The sequence below is a fragment of the Emys orbicularis genome, chromosome 7, assembly GCF_028017835.1.
Source record: "Emys orbicularis isolate rEmyOrb1 chromosome 7, rEmyOrb1.hap1, whole genome shotgun sequence".
In the NCBI taxonomy this organism is placed as follows: Eukaryota; Metazoa; Chordata; order Testudines; family Emydidae; genus Emys; species Emys orbicularis.
In genome coordinates, this window is record NC_088689.1 from 82,131,171 (window position 1) to 82,148,993 (window position 17,823).

At 50.3% G+C, this 17,823-nt stretch overlaps 1 protein-coding gene across 1 annotated transcript; it reads right to left on the minus strand.

Moving 5' to 3' along the window:
• Positions 1-347: 347 nt before the first annotated feature.
• TMEM115 (transmembrane protein 115) lies at positions 348-12,009 on the minus strand. The gene is made up of 2 exons (XM_065407877.1): positions 11,156-12,009; positions 348-2,028 (listed from the first exon to the last, which is right to left on the minus strand). Exons 1-2 carry the CDS (start codon positions 12,007-12,009, stop codon positions 1,809-1,811), a joined length of 1,074 nt encoding a protein of 357 aa, XP_065263949.1. The 3' UTR covers positions 348-1,808.
• Positions 12,010-17,823: the final 5,814 nt, after the last annotated feature.

The following is a 17,823-nucleotide window of genomic DNA, read 5'->3' on the forward strand; positions in this document are numbered from 1 at the left end:
CATGGCTTGCTAGAGATAAGAGCCCAGCCCCCAAATTCTTCTGCTACCAATGCCAACCAAGCCCCAGGAGCCCTCGCCCCCAGCTCTGGTCTTGGCAGAGCCAGTCTCGAGCCCTGTGCTCTAGCACCCATCTAGACTAAAGAGACAGCTGCTCTTAAACAGAAGGATCATCAATGGCTCAGAAAAACATACAGCTTGAAAGCTTCTGCCACACATTAGGATGGGACTCGGACTTACTGGTGATGTAGGGATCAGAGCAGATAAGGGAAATAAAATGAAATGGAAGGGTGACCCTCCAAACAGGACCTGGGCTTTGGGTGATCTACAAACTAAAGTGAGAGGCACTCTTTGAAATAATTGTTTATTGATACTGAAATTCCCGTATGTTTATTTCTCGGTTGACAAAACCTTCTTGTGTGGTCCTTTAAAAAAAAAAATCACACATGCACACTCCTCAATTTGGTAGCTGCCTCCCAGGGAAGTATACAAGCTGGAGTGGTATGGTCTTGGGGGGGGCTGGTTCTCAAAGAAAGCTTTTCCAGATAAGCCCCCCCAACCCCTCTCCAAAAAATCCCATCAGCACAGAGGAGGGGAAAAGGAGAGGGGAAACCAATATTTTAATCAAAGGGAGGGGAAAAAGCAGGTGTTGGAAGAATTGTCAAGAGCCCCACTATAAAACAGATTTGCCATCTGACAAAGAATCAATGCACAGATGATTCATCCAAGCAGCAGTGAACGCACAGGTCCCACCCAGTTCAGAGGCTGTGTTACAATTTAAATCACCGCGAAAGAAATTGGAGAAAAACCAAAGTAGCAATAACACAAATAAAATTAAACCCCTCTAGGACACCCACAGAAAGACTAGGGTTGATGTATGTCCATGGACTAGTCTCAAAGCTCTGTGGTCCCAGGCTTTCCAGTCAATAATTCAAGGTAGGCAGCTGCAGCAAGGGGGTGGTATTAAGCAATTACTTTGTAGCTAAACAGGCTTATCTAATGATCATGGCAAATTCTCAACTCAGGAATTTATTGTAGTCAGTTCTTGCCAGATAATGGGGCCAGAGGGGAAAGGGTTAATACAGCAAAGGGATTAAGAAAAACTTCCCACTCCTCAGATCAGTAACAAAACTAACTTTGAAAGGGAAAAAGGAAGCTGCAGGGTACTTTTTAACAACCACCACCACAAAAGTAAGAGAGAGAAAGTGCTGTATCACTTGCTGAGTTTGCCCTCTGGGATGCTGTGAGGGTCATCTAGTGGTCTAGCACACAGGCTTCAAAATTGGGACCTGACCAACCATGCACAGGGCAAATCCTGAGGCCGGATGAGTCCAGTGCCTCCGCCCAGACAGTGCCATGGCCACCACTGAGGCGTATACAGTCAGTTAGCCCCAGTGGTGGCTACTGGCAGAGGCGGCCAGCGTAAGGCCTCTCTGGACAGACCAGTCCATGTCCTGTGCTGAAGAGACACACGTGAGTCCACCCCCCTTGGTGGTTGGTGCCCAGCCCTGCTTAGTGTCTTTGAGGAACCTCACATCACCACTGAAGAAAGCGAATGAGAACCAGAGCCCCAGCAGGAGAGAGAGCCCTTCCAAGGAGCCAGCACTGGCTAACGGTTACCACCCAGAGACAGTCTAGAAACACGGCATCAGCCAACTGTGGCTATTAAATGCTGGAATGAGGTAGCCCTCTCCCCTTGAGGTTGCTGGAGGTGTCCCCTTGCTCCCTGCAGACAGCATTACTGGGGAGCAGACAGGACTGTGAGAAGATAGGAGGGATCACTCTGACAGGGGAGGCAGTATGTTCACAGGTCACAGCTGAGGGGGAGCATCCTCAAAGGTGATGAGGCTGGACTCCTGGCTGGCTCCTTTCCCTGCAGCATTGGCATCCCGGCTGCTTTGGCTCTTCTCAGGGAGCAGCGGGCTGTCCGCCTTGGGACCTCCCTCATCCTCATCGTCCTCCATGCTGGGCCATGCTGACTGGTCCTCCACGCGTTTCAACCGCTCATTCAGCGCCTTCAGGGCGAGTTGTCTATAGGACAAGGACGGACATGCAGGGTTAGTGCAGGATCAGCTTCAGGCACTCCCAGGGAGAAGGGAAAAGGCACATGTTACAGCGTGCTGGGCACTTCATGGGTATTTGGGGGGGGGAGGGGGGACGGACGGACGGACATCTCCCAATGCTTCTATCGACCATCTGTCCAGCCCAAATAACCACTAGGGTGGGAGCAAAAGAACTCTAAGGGTAGGTCTACACTTACCCAGTAGTTCGGCGGCTGGCGATCGAACTTCTGGGTTCGACTTGTCTGGACGCGATAAGTCGAACCCGGAAGTGCTCGCCGTCGACTGCGGTACTCCTGCTTGGCGAGAGGAGTACCGCGGAGTCGACGGGGGAGCCTGCCTGCCGCGTGTGGACTGAGGTAAGTTCGAACTAAGGTACTTCGAACTTCAGCTACGTTATTCACGTAGCTGAAGTTGCGTACCTTAGTTTGAATTGGGGGGTTAGTGTAGACCTGGCCTAATACAATAGCCCTGCTCAGATTCCCACCCACTTTCCTTTTGCTGCACTTCTGCCCCACTTCCTCTTGTTCAGTCTCTTTTGAGTGGCTACTGTTCCCCATACATCAGTTACCATCCTTGGTGCTCCTAACTCCTGCTGGCTCGTAACTCTCTCCACCAAACCTGCATGCAGCTCTCCATCCCTCTCGACTCAGGTGTATCTCCCATTTATTCTGGCTGCTGCTTCTCCCAGTCTGCGATGGCTTTATGGTTTAGTCTAGTCCCCTCTGCTCATCTCCCCATGGTAGAGCACCCTCAGCAGCAGCAAAGAGTTAAAGACGTGTCTCTGCACTTCCTGCACACTCCCTATCTCCAGCAGAGGCAGTAGGGTTTTTGTGTCAGTTTCACTTGGCTGCTCTTGCCTGGGAGATGTTATGGGCAGTAGCGAATGCACCAACACTGTCCTCCTTAGTGGGCATTCCTTGCAGGGGAATTTCACAGTGCAGAGGCCTAAGTGCCAGGGAAATGCAGAGCTCCTGCAGTTACTCCCCAGATCTAGCCACCAATAAGCACAGACCCTCCTGTGGCAATGGCTTGGATAACCTTGCTAAGATCTGAACAGATCAGGGTCTCCTGAAAAGCAGCAACCCACCAGGTTAGGCCATCAACACCAAGAACCACATTTGGTGAAAACACCGATGAATGGGACTTGGGAGGGTCTCCCAAGGGAAAGAATCTTTCAGGATCTTGGCTTCAGTCGGGACAGCATATGAACCAAGACCCTCTTCCTGCTGCCCTCCCCAAGTACAGTCATTTGCACTTAAGGGCATATCCCTTCCAAATGCAGCACTGATAGGAGACCCATGAGATTGTAAGATCTCTGGGGCAGAGACCTTCTTTTACTATGTGTCTGAATAGCACCTACAGGGCCCTGATCCTGACTGAGACTTGTGGGCACTACTGCAGTAGTAATAAATACTAATAGGGACTGGGCAGCGATTCTGTGATCCAGTTTAGGCAATGAAGGATTTCAGCCAGTCTGGACACAGAAGAGGGAACATTTTCCTCCCACACACTACACTGAAATCTTCAGAGACAAAGGACACAGATTTCAAACACTGGCCTCTGAATTAGGGCCTCTAGGTCCTCACTGGGAGCTCAAAGTGGCTCCTAAGATGTGTATTTGGACAATCTGACTTATTGGAGAGTCAATCGCTTCCTCCCTGGTCCTTCCACCTAACTCCTGCCCCCAAACAGACACTGCTGGAGTCCTAGAAGGCAGCAGGACCAAACTGCAGTTTCCTTTCCTTGTGGGTATCATGTCATTTGAAATATGGTGCTGGCAGAGAAGCAGACAAGGTGCTAACCACAGAAGCAGCTTATTGAATGCCTCAGCCTGGCTGTAGTGTTAGATCACCCAGGAGCACTGTTCAGTGCCTCTGTTACTCTTCTGCTGATAACATTATCCCTTGAATAAATCCCCCCCTTTTCTGGGATTAATGTCTGCTCATCAGTTGAGGTCAAGCCCCCACTCTTCTGAAGGGAAATTCTGAAGAGTGTGGGAGTGTTTGTGGAATATATGCATGCCAGAATGCCAGATTACATTTGGTGCAGGCCTGGAGGCATCCTGTGCCCCAATCTGCCCTGTGTTAACCAATGTCCATCCTCTCCTGGGAGAATCTCCCCTGGGCTGTTCCTACACAAACTGCTTCCCCCTAAGCATGCTGGCAGGAAATGCAACTGTGGAGTGAAACTGGCACCATCCTTGATAGTTTTACTCCTGCTGCCACTGGGGAACCACTAGAGTAAGAGGGACAAAGGCTTCATTGTTGGGCAGATGGGGGTAGGAGACTGAAGTGGAAGGGAGAAAGAAAGGAGGTGGAGGAGACTGACAGGTCAGAGGGTACAGCACACATTGGCCAGTGGATTTCTTGTTCTTTGGGCCAGAAGAGGCTGGGAGAGCTACTGACACAGGGCAATCATTGCCTAGGGGTGGGGAAGTGCCATGTCAGGCAACGCTCCCATCTAGCTGCCCCCAGTTGGGAGAAAGGGTCTTTGAAGGGGAAGGAGTAAAGGTAGCCTAGGAGATACCACTGCTGGATAAATATAAAAATGCAAATTAGAGTTAGTTTAAATTTGATTAACGAAATATATTTGTGTTGTAAAGAGACCCTGACTTGCAAGTAGAAGGAATACCTTGAAATAATGAGTCATAAGGCCAGAGGGAATGAAGTCGGGAGGACATCTGGTTCAAAGACTAACTGATGAGATAAGGAGAAGTTTCTAAAAAGGCAGCCTCTGACTCATACGGGTGACTGCGGATGATTTTAAATAAAACAAAGAGAATCTGTCTTAAAAGGAGCCAACATGGCCCTTCCCACCCTCCACACCAGTGTTAAAGCTTATGTGAGCCCCGGTGCATTGAAAAACTGTTAGTCAGCAAGAGGGAGGGGAGGAAAGGCCTTGAGGATTATAAATATTATCTGAATTAAGATTGGAAATAAGGGTGAACTGTCTCCAACTGGTTTTTAGCTGAGGTCAGTAACTGGCAGTGACATCACTTGTTTATTGAAGGGCAGAAAAAGTAAACACTTAAAGGGTTCATTGCTAACATCTGCATGACTATGTTGCAGCAGACCAATATGGGTCTAAGCACTCCTGGGTTTAGCCCGTTGAGTGTAAGTATCTTGATCGAATGCTTATGTGTTGTTACTATATTGGGTGTAATAAATTGCTTATTATTTAGGCTTTTTAGGCATGTTCAAAGCAATTGTATAAACACTATTTGGCCTTTGGATTTAATAAAGGAATGTATGGTTAAATTAGTGTCGTAGTAATACCGTGTGCAAAAATTAATAATTCCAACACCACCCACAAAAACAAGAAGGGAGTGGTGAGACAGTAGCAGAGAAGCAAGAAGAGAGGGAAAGGCAGGAACAAGGACACAAGACAAAGGCCTGTTAAACAGAGAAACCCATCTTTAGAACTGTCCTGTCCCACCCCATGTCTCAGAAGTAATTTAACCCTCACTGCAACAGGAAGCCAGACTAGAGAGGTTAAGATATATGGAGCAAAAGAAGGTGCTTTATCTATTCTACATAAAAACAAGGACATTTGTTTTCCAAGTCAGTAATGGATTACAATGCAACCCTCACTGCAAGCCCCTTGCAGAGTCTCTACTCTGAATCTGCACTGGCCATTGACTCACATTTGCCATGCCACATTATATAGGAGCGCTCATAGTCTACTGGGAAATTATGCTGTGTGGTGCAAGATGCAGCCGGAGGAATGAGACATTCCAGCTCTGAGTCATTTCTGTTCACTGCCCAGCCATAGTCCAAGAGCCTGCCAAATTTATTCACTGGATAGACAGGGGGGAGGAAACAATTGTCTCATCTCTAGAGGTGCGTTCCCTCTGAGACAGGGCTGAGGCATACTGACAAGGTAATTGGGGCTGGGGAGTTTGCACTGCTGCTCATCAGATCCCCATTTCTGTGGGTCAAGTCTCCTAGGCTCTCAAGCTGGCTGGTTTCACTATCACTAAAGTTGCTTTAAAACATACCCTGGTGTGTGTATCCAAAGGGAACAACTCCACTTGAGTTCCTGGGACTAGACGGAACTTAGCAGGTCTGTGATAACTGCATGAGACTCAGTGCAACACCAACATGAGCCAAGGGCCTACGCCTGTTCTAGATCCCACTTCACCTCACCATCTCAACAGGACTCACCTGAAATTTCCTCCTCAGCTCATACGCAAAGACGCCAGCGAATGAGAGAGAGCACTTGGAACTTGGGTTGGCTGGAGGAAGAGGAAGCGCTTGAACCAGCAACATGCGCCATTGTTATTGCTCTCCCAGAGCTGGTTTAGTGGAAAGCAAACTGTCCCACCTTCTCTGAGACAGAGCAGGGGCCAGGTGGATCTAGGCCCACCCATAACTAAAGGCCTGCCCCCTCAATTACAGGAGAGGAAGCACTAGGTCCAGGCTATAATCAATTGCTGGGGACAACCAAAGAGAAAACAGGAATGGGCTTGAGATTAAAGGCTGGAAATCAGGGAACCAGAAGAGACACGGAGTAGAGCACCCCAGATAGCACCCACCACCCCTCAAAGGCATCCCAGGAATCAGTGGACTCTGCCCAGAGATATGAGCGGACAAGAAATAGGCCCCTTGGGTGCAGAGGACCCCTCCTCTCCGCCCCCCGCACCAGCCAGCTTTCTTCTCCTGGTATGATGGATGGTCATCTTAGCTAGCACCAGGAAGAAGCTGATGAGCAGGTCCCATGACTTTGTGGGGGCATGGATGGGGTGTGCAAGAATCAGGAGGTGAAGGGAAAAGTGCAACCAGAACCTCAGTAAGAGGTTTTGGAGGAGCCAGAAGAGGGGCTGCAACCTGACACATTCTACATACATGTGCGCCAGGGTCTCCCTCTCCCCACAAATGGGACAGGTGTGTGTGTGTGTGTGGGGGGGGGAGTTTGTGAATCATGCCAGGTACACGCCAGTGCTCATGGCACTGTGAAGGGGTCACATCCCCAGTGGGCTGTGGGACCAAAGTGGAGCACAGACTGGCCCACCGGGGTTCCTCACCCTCAGCAGGTGGCAGTAGGCCCCACCACTTGGTGTCAGGGTGGAACCCAAGGGTGAGTAAGTGGATGGTATGAAGCACGAGCATGTACAGATGTTCCCTGGGCCTGGTTCAGAGGTGGACCGACTGGCTGGATGTCGTTCAGCCCACTCAGCGTGTCGGGGACGGCTGAGGAGGCTCATGGGGCAGGGTTCTGATGAGTTCTGGAGGGCTGGAGTGAGTGGGGAGGACCCTCCCACAGGACCCGCTCGAAGAAAGTAAGAGAAGCAGGAGGCTAGGCTGCCCTCACCTCATGGAGCACGACAGGGGACAGGGTTGGCAGCCCCATGCGCTGGCCACGGGGTCCACCCAGTCCCTCTGATCGTAGTCCAGGAGGTCTCTGATTCTGGTGGTGCCAGCCAGGACCATCCTCCGGCACACGAGAGAGGACTCCACCACCTGCACACAGCAATGGCAGGTTGCATAGCAGTGGTTCTGTGAGGAGGTCCTCCCGCTCAGTGGCAGCTACAGACCTGGTCCCCAAGACTGACTTGCAGGTCCTGAGGAGGTCCTGGGAAAAGACTGGCAGCTCAGAGAAGCCTCAGGGGAGACCTCTTGGGTAGAGGCGGAGCACAGGGGCTGCAGCTGGCACCTCTCTGAACAAATCAATTCACTCCTAGGAAGCTTTAGTGAATCATGCTGAGACCCAGATGCTCTCTGATGTGACTAGAATATTGGTGTCAAGACACCAGCAGGGCAGGAATGCCTATTTCCACCCTCACTACAGGCACTCAGCTTCCACTGATGTCAATGGCAGCTTTGTACCTGGCACAGCTGCAAATCCGTGGCCTGGCCTGGCCGAGAATTCTGCCCAGTTTTTAAAGCCATCCCCATGCCCTTTTCCCCTGTCTGCTTAAACCCATCACAGGCTTAGGACAGAGAGCTGCCTCTGCAGAGGGACTCTTCACATCAGTCTCTTCACTGCTTTGCATAGTGCCCATGCCTCCAGCCATCTGCAGTCCTCACTGCCATTGTCTGTACACCCCATGTCAGTCAGAAAGACCAAAGCAAGTTCTTCACATTGAAACTAGGCTCTGTGGGAGTCAACCTGGGTGGGTCCAGGAAGGGACTGAAGGATTTCAGATACAACTACTGCGCAGGCACTTAGGGCTCCCAATGGCTCACCCTAACAGAAGGGCTGGTCACATGCACTCTCCCCTCCCACAAGGCATATGCGCCTCTTCTTGTTTAAGCAAATGATGTGTCACCAGGGAGGTAGACTCCTGAGAAAAAACACCCACATCAAGGAAACTGCCCCTCTGGGTAAAACACTCAGTGTGGAGCTCAGAACAAGCCACAGGGGGAGGAGGCTGCAGCATCCACATGGTCCGCACCTGCTCCAGAGTAAGCCATTCTAAAAGGCCAGAGAGCAGGTGTACCCTTATCTGTACCTCATCACATGAGCACGATCAACCCTCTACTCTGAAATGCGAAGCTTTCATTTAAAACTCAGCCAGCAGTTATTGTGAGGCAATAGCATCAGCACTTCTGGATGGGCTACAAGAAGCCGGCTTGACAGCCAGCTCTGAGGAGGAGGAAAAGAAGATCTGGCTAGCAGGACATTTCAGAAGCCCAATCCAGGCCAACATTGCAGGCAGCTAGGAAGGTGATATGAAGCTGGGAAGAGCTTTCTTCCACAGCAGAAGGGCTGGATTTCCAACCCTGAAGAAAGCTCAGATCTAGGGCATCAGCAAATACATACAGATGGTTTTTATTATAAGTTCGGCAACTGCACTGGAGCCAAACCCTCCTTTTCCCCTCCAAGCTTCTTAGCAGGGGCTCCTCCCTCAGTCCTCCAAATCTAGGCGAAACAAAGCATCAACCTACCCAGAATACACCTGGACTACAGTGCATCCTATAGTGCTCTGGATACCTGGCATTGGCAGCTGTTGTGGAAACAGGGAGTGCAATGTGGGGATTCATAGAAGAGGGCACATAGCAACCCCCTGAACTGTCAGTGCATGTTGTACTCTAGTTATTTGCTTTCCCACACTAACCACATTCTCCCCCAGACATGCAATCTCATTTCAGCGCCTTCCCTCCCCTCTAGCAGAATTCTCCACATCTCCAGTACTCCTAGCAGGATTCCTCCACTTTAATCCCTCCCGGCCCGTGATGCCACCTTCTGACAGGGGCTACCTATGAACATTCCTACTTAACCTGCCAGTGGAGGGACAGAGGGGTTCTCTCTCCACTGCACTTTTGTCCTCAATCCCAACAGCCCATTTGCAACCAAGAAACCATGCATTTGGGCAGGGATTTAACCCTTCGCCAGCTCCCTTTTCTCCTCAACTGATATAACAAAAGTCTGTTCCACTGCACGAAGCAATACATGATGACTTCTGCTTTAAGGAATGGCCATCCAGTTGAATGCCAGGTGGAATGCACCTGAAGCTGGGCAGCTACCTAGAGGGCCTGATCTGGCAGAGAGCCAAATGTTCTCAACTAAGTTCGGCAGAAGGCACCTAGCAGAAGCCAGGCCCAGAAACGCCCATTACATTGAGCCATCATTAACAAGAACATGATTAGCTGGCAACTTTTTTCAGCAGGTTCTTAGCTCCATTTCACTCTGAATGCTCCAAGCTTGAGACTTATTTAAGCCAATCTTTCCTGAACGGCCTATGGGAAATTACTAACTGGGCAGCCGTGCAGATGTGGCAGCTGCTCAGGTTACTGCCACCTGGCTAGCTCTAGCAGAAGCTTGAATCAGTTACCATTATTCCAAGCCCTATCTCCCCCAAACAGGACTAACCTGAATACAGGGAAATGTTTACACTGAAGACAATAAAATGCGAAGGTTTCTTGCCTCACTTGCTTTCGAAACTCATGAAACACATGATCAGATTGCACAGGAGGTACAGTCAACTGAGAAGTTAAAGGGAATGTGTGCAAAATCTGACTATGAATAAAATGGTTCATGAAATCAAATTTACAACAGTGTTTGCAATTTTTCTTTTTAAATATTTTGCCATTGAGTTCAAACCCAACCAGCTGCCTGGATTCAACAGATCAAGGAAGTGAAAGTGACTAGAAACGGTGAAACTGACTCAGCTCATTTTCTTCCCCATACTGGAAAAGGGAGGAAGAGTAAGCTAGCATGACTGGCAAAGAGCAAATTAAGGCCCCAGTCACATGGAGACTCATGAACCTTCGGCCCACTGATTTCAACAGGAATACTCTTGCACTTAAAGTTAAGCATGTGCACAGGGACTAGATTATTAAAATGGCAAGGATCTAAGCCACGTATTAGGAACAAAGATAATATTTTTTAAAAAGGAAGGTTCAACAGCTTCCCTTGAATTCTTAAATGGGAATGATGAGATGGCTCCCACTTCTGAAGTGGGCTCCACTACGGATGGAATGTTCTGGTTTGATGCACGGAAAGTCCCTTTCCTTGGTAGTTTTATTTTTCTCTGCACTGGAATTTTTTTTTTGGGGGTGGGGGGGGGGAGAATAGGTAGTAAGAGGTGAACTAAACGGACTGCCACCTGCTGACCTCAGGGTTTCATTCCCCTTAAGAGACCTTGTCTGTACAAGGATCCCCCTCAGAACTTCTTGTGATTATCATCGCTGAAGTTTCACTAGCAATAGCAATGATTGGAGTGCTACTGTGCACAAGGCATGAGTGTTTTTAACAGTGTGTGGGGTAGATCGGCTCTCAGTAGAACCAGATGACATAGGCCCTAACATGCAGCTGTCCCACCACCAGGGCCTCCACTGCTGCTGTCACCAGGGAAAAAATTCTAGTGCAGATAATAGTTGATGGCTCCCCTATGTCAGATGCAGGGGGTAAACACAGAGCCCTGAATTCAGCTGGTGAGAGGCAAGTAAAGCAGGGGCAGATTTTCAAATATTCCCTTTTTAAAAATAATCCTTATAACATTTAAACCCAGACACAATAATTTGAAACCAAGCAGTTTTGTGGTCTTATTAAAACTCATCTCAATTCACCTTTAGTAGGTATCTAGCACTGGGTATACTGCATGAACTCATGATCTCTAACCACACAATATATTTCAAGGGAACATACAATACCTTCTCCTCTCAGCATCCTGCGGGTCTGTTCCAGGCAGGCTGATGGTGATGGACGAAGGAGCACCCACATCGTAACGCTTCACTGTTTTCCGGCAAACTTTTACCTTCACCAAGATGCCATGCACCAAGTTGGCCACCAAACCAATCACGGGCTGCAGGATCTCGGGGAAGAACGTGGCAAAGGCAAAGTGGTCTGACATGTCTCCACGTCCCCTACTGTGCCGCTGGTAGAAACGAAGATAGATCCAGCTGGAGAGGACCCCAAAGCCATAAGAGGCCAATAGGTTGCTTTCAATTAGGGTGGTCAGCCTCAGAACAGCCAGGATAAGGAGTAAGAGCATAGGGACCACTTTCATCCGCACCTGGGGCACCTTCAGGACAGTGCTGTCGCCCATGGTCTGCTTGAGGGCCACCAAGACCCCACCGAGGAAGCCCAGCATGCCGTGAATGCGAACGGTAAACAGGTACAAGAGATTGAATGACCCCACATAGGTGAGAAAGTAGGCAAAGGCTCCCAGAAGCCCAACTGAGATATTCACCACTGCAAAGAAGATCAGGAGCTCCAGTGCTCCCCACAGGGGCTCCAGCAGCCTGCCAGCCAGCACTACTGTGGCCAGGCTCACGCCAACGTCCCAGACATGCTTCTCCACCACACTGTGTGTGGCCAACGTCCAGATCCAAAAGTTGGGTGGAAAGAGGTAACCAGGAGTCACGCCAAGCCCGAACACCGTGTCCACAGCAAAGGATAGAAGGTAGAGCAGGATGACAGTGGCACAGATGGACTTCACCACCACACTGGTGCTGGCCAGCACAGCCAGAAAATGCTGCCGGGCTACTGGGAGGTACCGGTTCATGTTGAATCTCTGCCCACACACACCTTCACTAAACCAGTCAGGGGCCTTGATTTGATACTTTTGGGGGAGTCATGCATCCAGCAGCCCCCTCTCCACCTCTTCCTCAGTATGATAGAGCGGACTTCAGTCCTGACACCAGCCACCACAGGCACTGAGAGGGGGGACGACAGAGCCTCTCCGCCCTGCTGATCAGACTCCCCCCAGACAGCACAGCAGGGGACTGTTACCCTGCCTGCCGCAGAATCCAAAAGGGACGAGCCCAGATCCCCTTGGCCCTGTTACCCAAAATGCTCAGATACTCCAGAGCCCCAGGCCCCACTGGAGTGCCTCTGCCACACCCTGTGCCCCCTGCACCCCGTTACCCCACCCCCGCTCGTCCGTCCCAGCCCGGGACCCCTGCACCCGTTACCCCACCGCCCGCTCCGTTACCCCAGCGGGCGGGGCAGAGCCCGGCTCCCCTTGGCCGTGTGCGCACGCGGGGGCCCCAGGTCCCGAGCCTAGGGGCGTGTCCCTGAGCCTGCCACTCACGCCCCCCTTCACCTCAGGGGCCTGCCCCAGGCCAGGCCCCGCGGGCCTCACTCAACCTCGGCCCTTCCCGACCACTCAGCCCGACCCCACCTCCCGCGTCCGGCTGCGGCCCCGCTCGGCACCCCACGCCGCTGACTGCTCCCCCTGGGCCGCGCCGCGGCCACTCGGTGCCTCACTCACTCACTACCCCGCCGAGAGGCGACGCGGACAACACGGCACTACGCCTGCGCAACGCCCTCGGGGCCCGCCTGGTGCACCCCGGGAATTTGAGTCTCGAGGCCGGGCACTGCCACGGGACGCAAGGGGGAGAAGAACGACAAGTCCCAGCATGCACCGGGCTGGTCGGAACCAGGGGCGCCGTTGGCGAAAGGGATGCTGGGGGATGTAGTTTTGGGTGGGGATGAAGTTCTCCAGGGCAGGGGGAAGCTGGCCCGTGCGCTCGCTCAGACCGTGTGTCCACGAGCCGCCGTGGGGGGAAGCGCAGCGCGGGATGTGGCTGTCCCAGGGCACCCCGATCCACACTGGCCAGGGACTCCCTGTGTGCCCAGGCTCGGGGCAAGGCCTCAAAGCAGAATCCCAGCCCTGACCTAGGGAGCTGGGGGCCGGGAGGGGCCCGGGGTGGGGAAATGAGACCTGCCTCACCCCTTCCTGCAGCCGCACCGCTGGGCAGCCTCTGCAGCAGGGAACGGGTATAGTGATGGAGGTAAACTAGGGACACCAGATCGCAAGTGTGAAAAATTAGGACACCTTTTTGGGGAGGGGTCTGTAGTAGTTGTGTATATAAGACAAAGCCCCCAATATCAGGATGTCTGGTCACCCTAAGCTAAACCCAGGCAGTGAAGTGTGATGGAACTGCAAACCTGGACACCCCATGGTCCCCAGACATTGGGGCACCTGCCTCCTGGGCGAGGGGACAGACTGGGAATAGGGGGAAGCCCTGGTGGGGGTTAATCATGAGGGGTCCTACCCTCAGCTTGCCCATCCTCACTCTGCCGGGGGCTCCTTCATGCAGCTAGGCCACAGGGGTTACAAAAGCCAGGGCTACCCCCTGATGTTTTTGGCAAGACCAACAGGGGACACTAGGGGGAATTTCCAGCTTTCCAGGGGTGGGAGCAACCACTTGCTGGTCAGGGTACACCAGGCTCTGAGGATTTCAGCAGCATGACAAGAAAGTCACCTAGGAACCCCTCATGGCAGGGTGACTCGATGGTTACTCTGTATTCGTTTATGGACAGGGGCTTCTCAGCATGGGAGCAATGTAACAGACTCTCAGGCTTGTTACAAAGCATTTGGAGTCCATCTCGATGCCACCCATAACAAAGGGCACCCTAACATTTCACCAAACACAATAAAGGGGTCCCAAACTTCTCACCAGTCACTGCCAAGGTCACCCTAGTGTCCCACTAATCACAGCATAGGGAACCCAAGCATCCCACCAATTAGTCGAGGACAGCTCAATGCTCTAAGCACTTCCTCCACCTTGAGACTGCGGTATCCTCAGATGCATGTGATGTTCTCCTACTCGCATGTTCTCAAGCCCTTCAAACGAAGACACCAACATTTCCCAGTATTGATACTGTTCTTATGCTTTATTTCCATAGCATCATGGGCTCCATGGCCCCATATAGCCAAACACAAAAGGTCCCTGCCTCTGTGGGCTTACAGTCTGAATTAGACACCACAGTGCAAACAAAGATGGGTTAAGGGATGTGTGATGGAGAAGATAGGGGCTAGGACAGTAACTAGACTGACACAGCCTCCGATCCCTTTGCTATCCATGTTGTTTAAATGTCTGTCAAACCGACACAAACAAGCCTGCAGTAAACATAGCCCCAAACATTCCAAAACCAGTAGTCAGCCCCCCGCCCCCCAGTCATGAAATTGACTTAGCAGTCATGAGATTTTCACACTAATCAGTGCTGGGTTCTTTTTATTTGCCTCCTGGATTTTGGAGCTTTATGTGCCACATTTTCCAGCTTTTCTCTGCCATCACAAGGGCTAGCAATTTACTATTTTTTAAAATGAAAGCTGAGTCTCAGGTAACCACTTGACTCCTGGCACTGGAAATAAAAGAAAAAAACCTTGCTACTGTGAGACCCATGTCAAATCACAAGAGTTGGCAATAGCAAGTCTGATAAGGACAGGGAGGAATGAGAGCTCACTAGAAAATGATGGTGTTGGAATCAAGGATTAGAAAACATGCCTTATAGTGATAGATTCAAGGAGCTCAATCTACTTGGCTTTAACTCCCTTGGGACTGTCACCTGGTGTGCTGAGACTACCTCCGAGCCCGTTTTCTCTGCCAGTTTGGGCCTCCAGAACCCTGCCTTGTCGAGCCAGACACACCAGTCTGCTCCAACACAGACCCAGGATCTGCACCACGTGCCCCAAAGCTGCAGACTTAACTGAAAACAGCTTAAGAAGTGCTCATGTCTGTAGCACCCAGACACCCAACTCCCAATGGGATCCAAACCCCAAATAAATCTGTTTTACTCTGTATAAAGCTTATACAGGGTAAACTCATAAATTGTCCGCCCTCTATAACACTGATAGAGAGATATGCACAGCTGTTTGCTCCCCCAGGTACTAATTACTTACTCTGGGTTCAATAATAAACAAAAGTGATTTTATTAAGTATAAAAAGTAGGATTTAAGTGGTTCCAAGTAATAACTGACAGAACAAACTAATTTACCAAGCAAAATAAAACAAAACTTGCAAGTCTAAGTCTAATACATTAAGAAACTGATTACAGATGAAATCTCACCCTCAGAGATGTTCCAATAAGCTTCTTTCACAGACTGGACTCCTTCCTAGTCTGGGTCCAGCAATCACTCACACCCCTGTAGTTACTGTCCTTTGTTCCAGTTTCTTTCAGGCATCTCTTTGGGGTGGAGAGGCCATCTCAAGCCAGCTAAAGACCAAATGAAGGGGTTTCCAGAGCCTTTTATATTCTTTCTCTTGTGGGCGGAAACCCCTTCATTCTTCTGTGCAAAATCACAGCCACAAGATGGAGTTTGTAGCCACCTGGGCAAGTCACATGTCATTGAATGATTCAGCTTTTTGCAGGCCGACGCCATTGTTTACATGTTAGTTTGAACGTTCCCAGGAAAGCTCAGATGTGGATTGGCGACTCCCAAAGTCCATTGTCAGTTAAATGTTTCTTGACTGGGCACTTACTGAGAATAGTTCTTTCTCAAGAAGCTGACCAAATGCTTCACTGAGGCTACTTAGAATCAGACACATTGAGATACAAGTACATAGCCAATATTCATAACTTCAAATACAAAAATGATACAAACAGACCACATAATCATAACCAGCAAACTACAACCTTTCCACAGACACCCCACTTGACCTCCTCTGTACAAGACCTGGTGCAACCATAGGACCCTGATTGCAACAATGATCTATACAGTCACAGTTCATGTCAATAACGTCACAAAGGGGTGATTTGATCACAGTCTATAAATACCTACATGGGGAACAGATATTTAATAATGGGCTCTTCTGTCTAGCAGAGAAATGTCTAACACAATCCAATGGTGGGAAGTTGAGGGTAGATATATTCACACTGGAAATAAGGCGTAATTTTTTAATTAACCATCAGAACAGCTTGTCAAAAGTTGGGGTGGATTCTCTGTCACTCACAATTTTTATATCAAGATTGGATGTTGCTTTAGGAATTATTGTGGGACAGTTCTCTGGCCTGTGTTACACGGGAGGTTAGACTAGATGATCACAATGGTCCCTGGTGGTCTTGGAATCTAGGAATCTATGACTCAAAGGGTTACAAACAATGCACCAAAGCAAAGGGAATACAGAAGCAATTTCCCTTCAGTCTCATGGGCATTTTACTTCCAAGAGCTGTCACTCCCCCAGTGTCTCATTCATCAGGACATCATGATGACTGTCCTTTATGGGCTTCTAATGGGTTTCCATGCTGGGGTGCCTTTGGAAATGCTTGGTTAGGAAAGCGATTGAGCTGCGTGTGAAGCCTCCAATGCTCCCACAGCTCCAAGAGAATTACTCTCGCTTTGCTCATGTTCCCTTAGCTTGATTTCCTGTTCCAGACATAAAGGAGAAGACCGTGCTCATCCGGCTGAGTCATTCCACCAGCTGACATCACGGGGTCACAGCGAGAAATGGGGCTGTTAAAATGGCCCCTTCCTTACTGCCCAGACCTGCTCTAATAAAATCCTCACATCTCACAGCCCGTTACTGCTGCTGGATGTGCCCCAGATTTTACAAATGTTTTCCTTTTCATTGGGACTATTTTTTGTAGACCTCTGCCTGTGACACCAGGCTTCCTTGGTTGCCACCTGCCCAATTCTCCTCTCTCAGCACGTCACTCAGGAGTAACTCCAACGGAGCTACGCTGGCATAAAACCCTGGTGAGAAGAGAATCCGGCCTCAGGAGTCCCACTATAAATGGCTTAGCGTGCGTCCACACGAGGAAAAAGGGTGTTAGTGAACACATGATGATAAAATCCTAGATACCATTAGAGGGAGCCTCAGGCTGCTAACTCCGGGGAAAGCAACAAACCGCCGTGTCTTTCAGGATTTTACCTGGTGGGAAGAACACACTTTTCTTCCTAGTGACGACAAGGCCCTAAGAGGGGAGAGAAATTCTAACAGCTACATCTCAGACCCCTCTAGGGAGGCTTTTAAATAGCTCATCACTGGATCACGAGAAAAGCTGAAAGCACAGCTGCTCCTTCTAGTCTATTTCAGTAGTGCCTAGAGGCCCTGGTTGAGATCAGGATGCCAGGGTGCTAGGCGCTGTACATACACACAGTAATAGGTGGTCTCGGCTGGGAAGAGTTTACAGACAAGACATTAACAGATGGGGAAACAGAAGAAGAGAGAAGACAAATTGGTTGTCCAAAGTGGCAGTGGCAGACCCAGAAAGAGAACCGAGATGTCCTGAGTAAGCCCAACTTTCCAGTCTTCCTTTTCTAGCCGCTTTGTGGGTGCTCTGCTCCCCACAGCTGCAGGGGACATGAATAGTTAGCGCGGGAGGGGTAAAGTATTGGAGGAACAGCTACATCTTCTACCCTGAGCAGTAATAGCTCCCCATCTGTGACTCTGTCAAGCGACAGTGGAAGTCTGGACATCCACCTGCGGGAAAGTCGGCCAGGGAGAACATGGCGGCTTTGTGAGCCATCCATGCTGCCGCTGCTGAGGTGGAGGAGATTCCTGGAGGTCTCATGAGTGCATTCTAGGGGGTTGTGGGAGGGCACCTCACACTCACCTTGCTGCTCAGAACAGCAGTACTGCCGGACACT

Coding starts and splice junctions, on each gene's coding strand:
- TMEM115 (XM_065407877.1), bottom strand. CDS start 12,009: ATGAACCGGTACCTCCCAGTAGCCCGGCAGCATTTTCTGGCTGTGCTG. Junction 2,029..11,155: donor CAGGATGCTGAGAGGAGAAG/GTATTGTATGTT, acceptor CTTGTCCTATAG/ACAACTCGCCCTGAAGGCGC.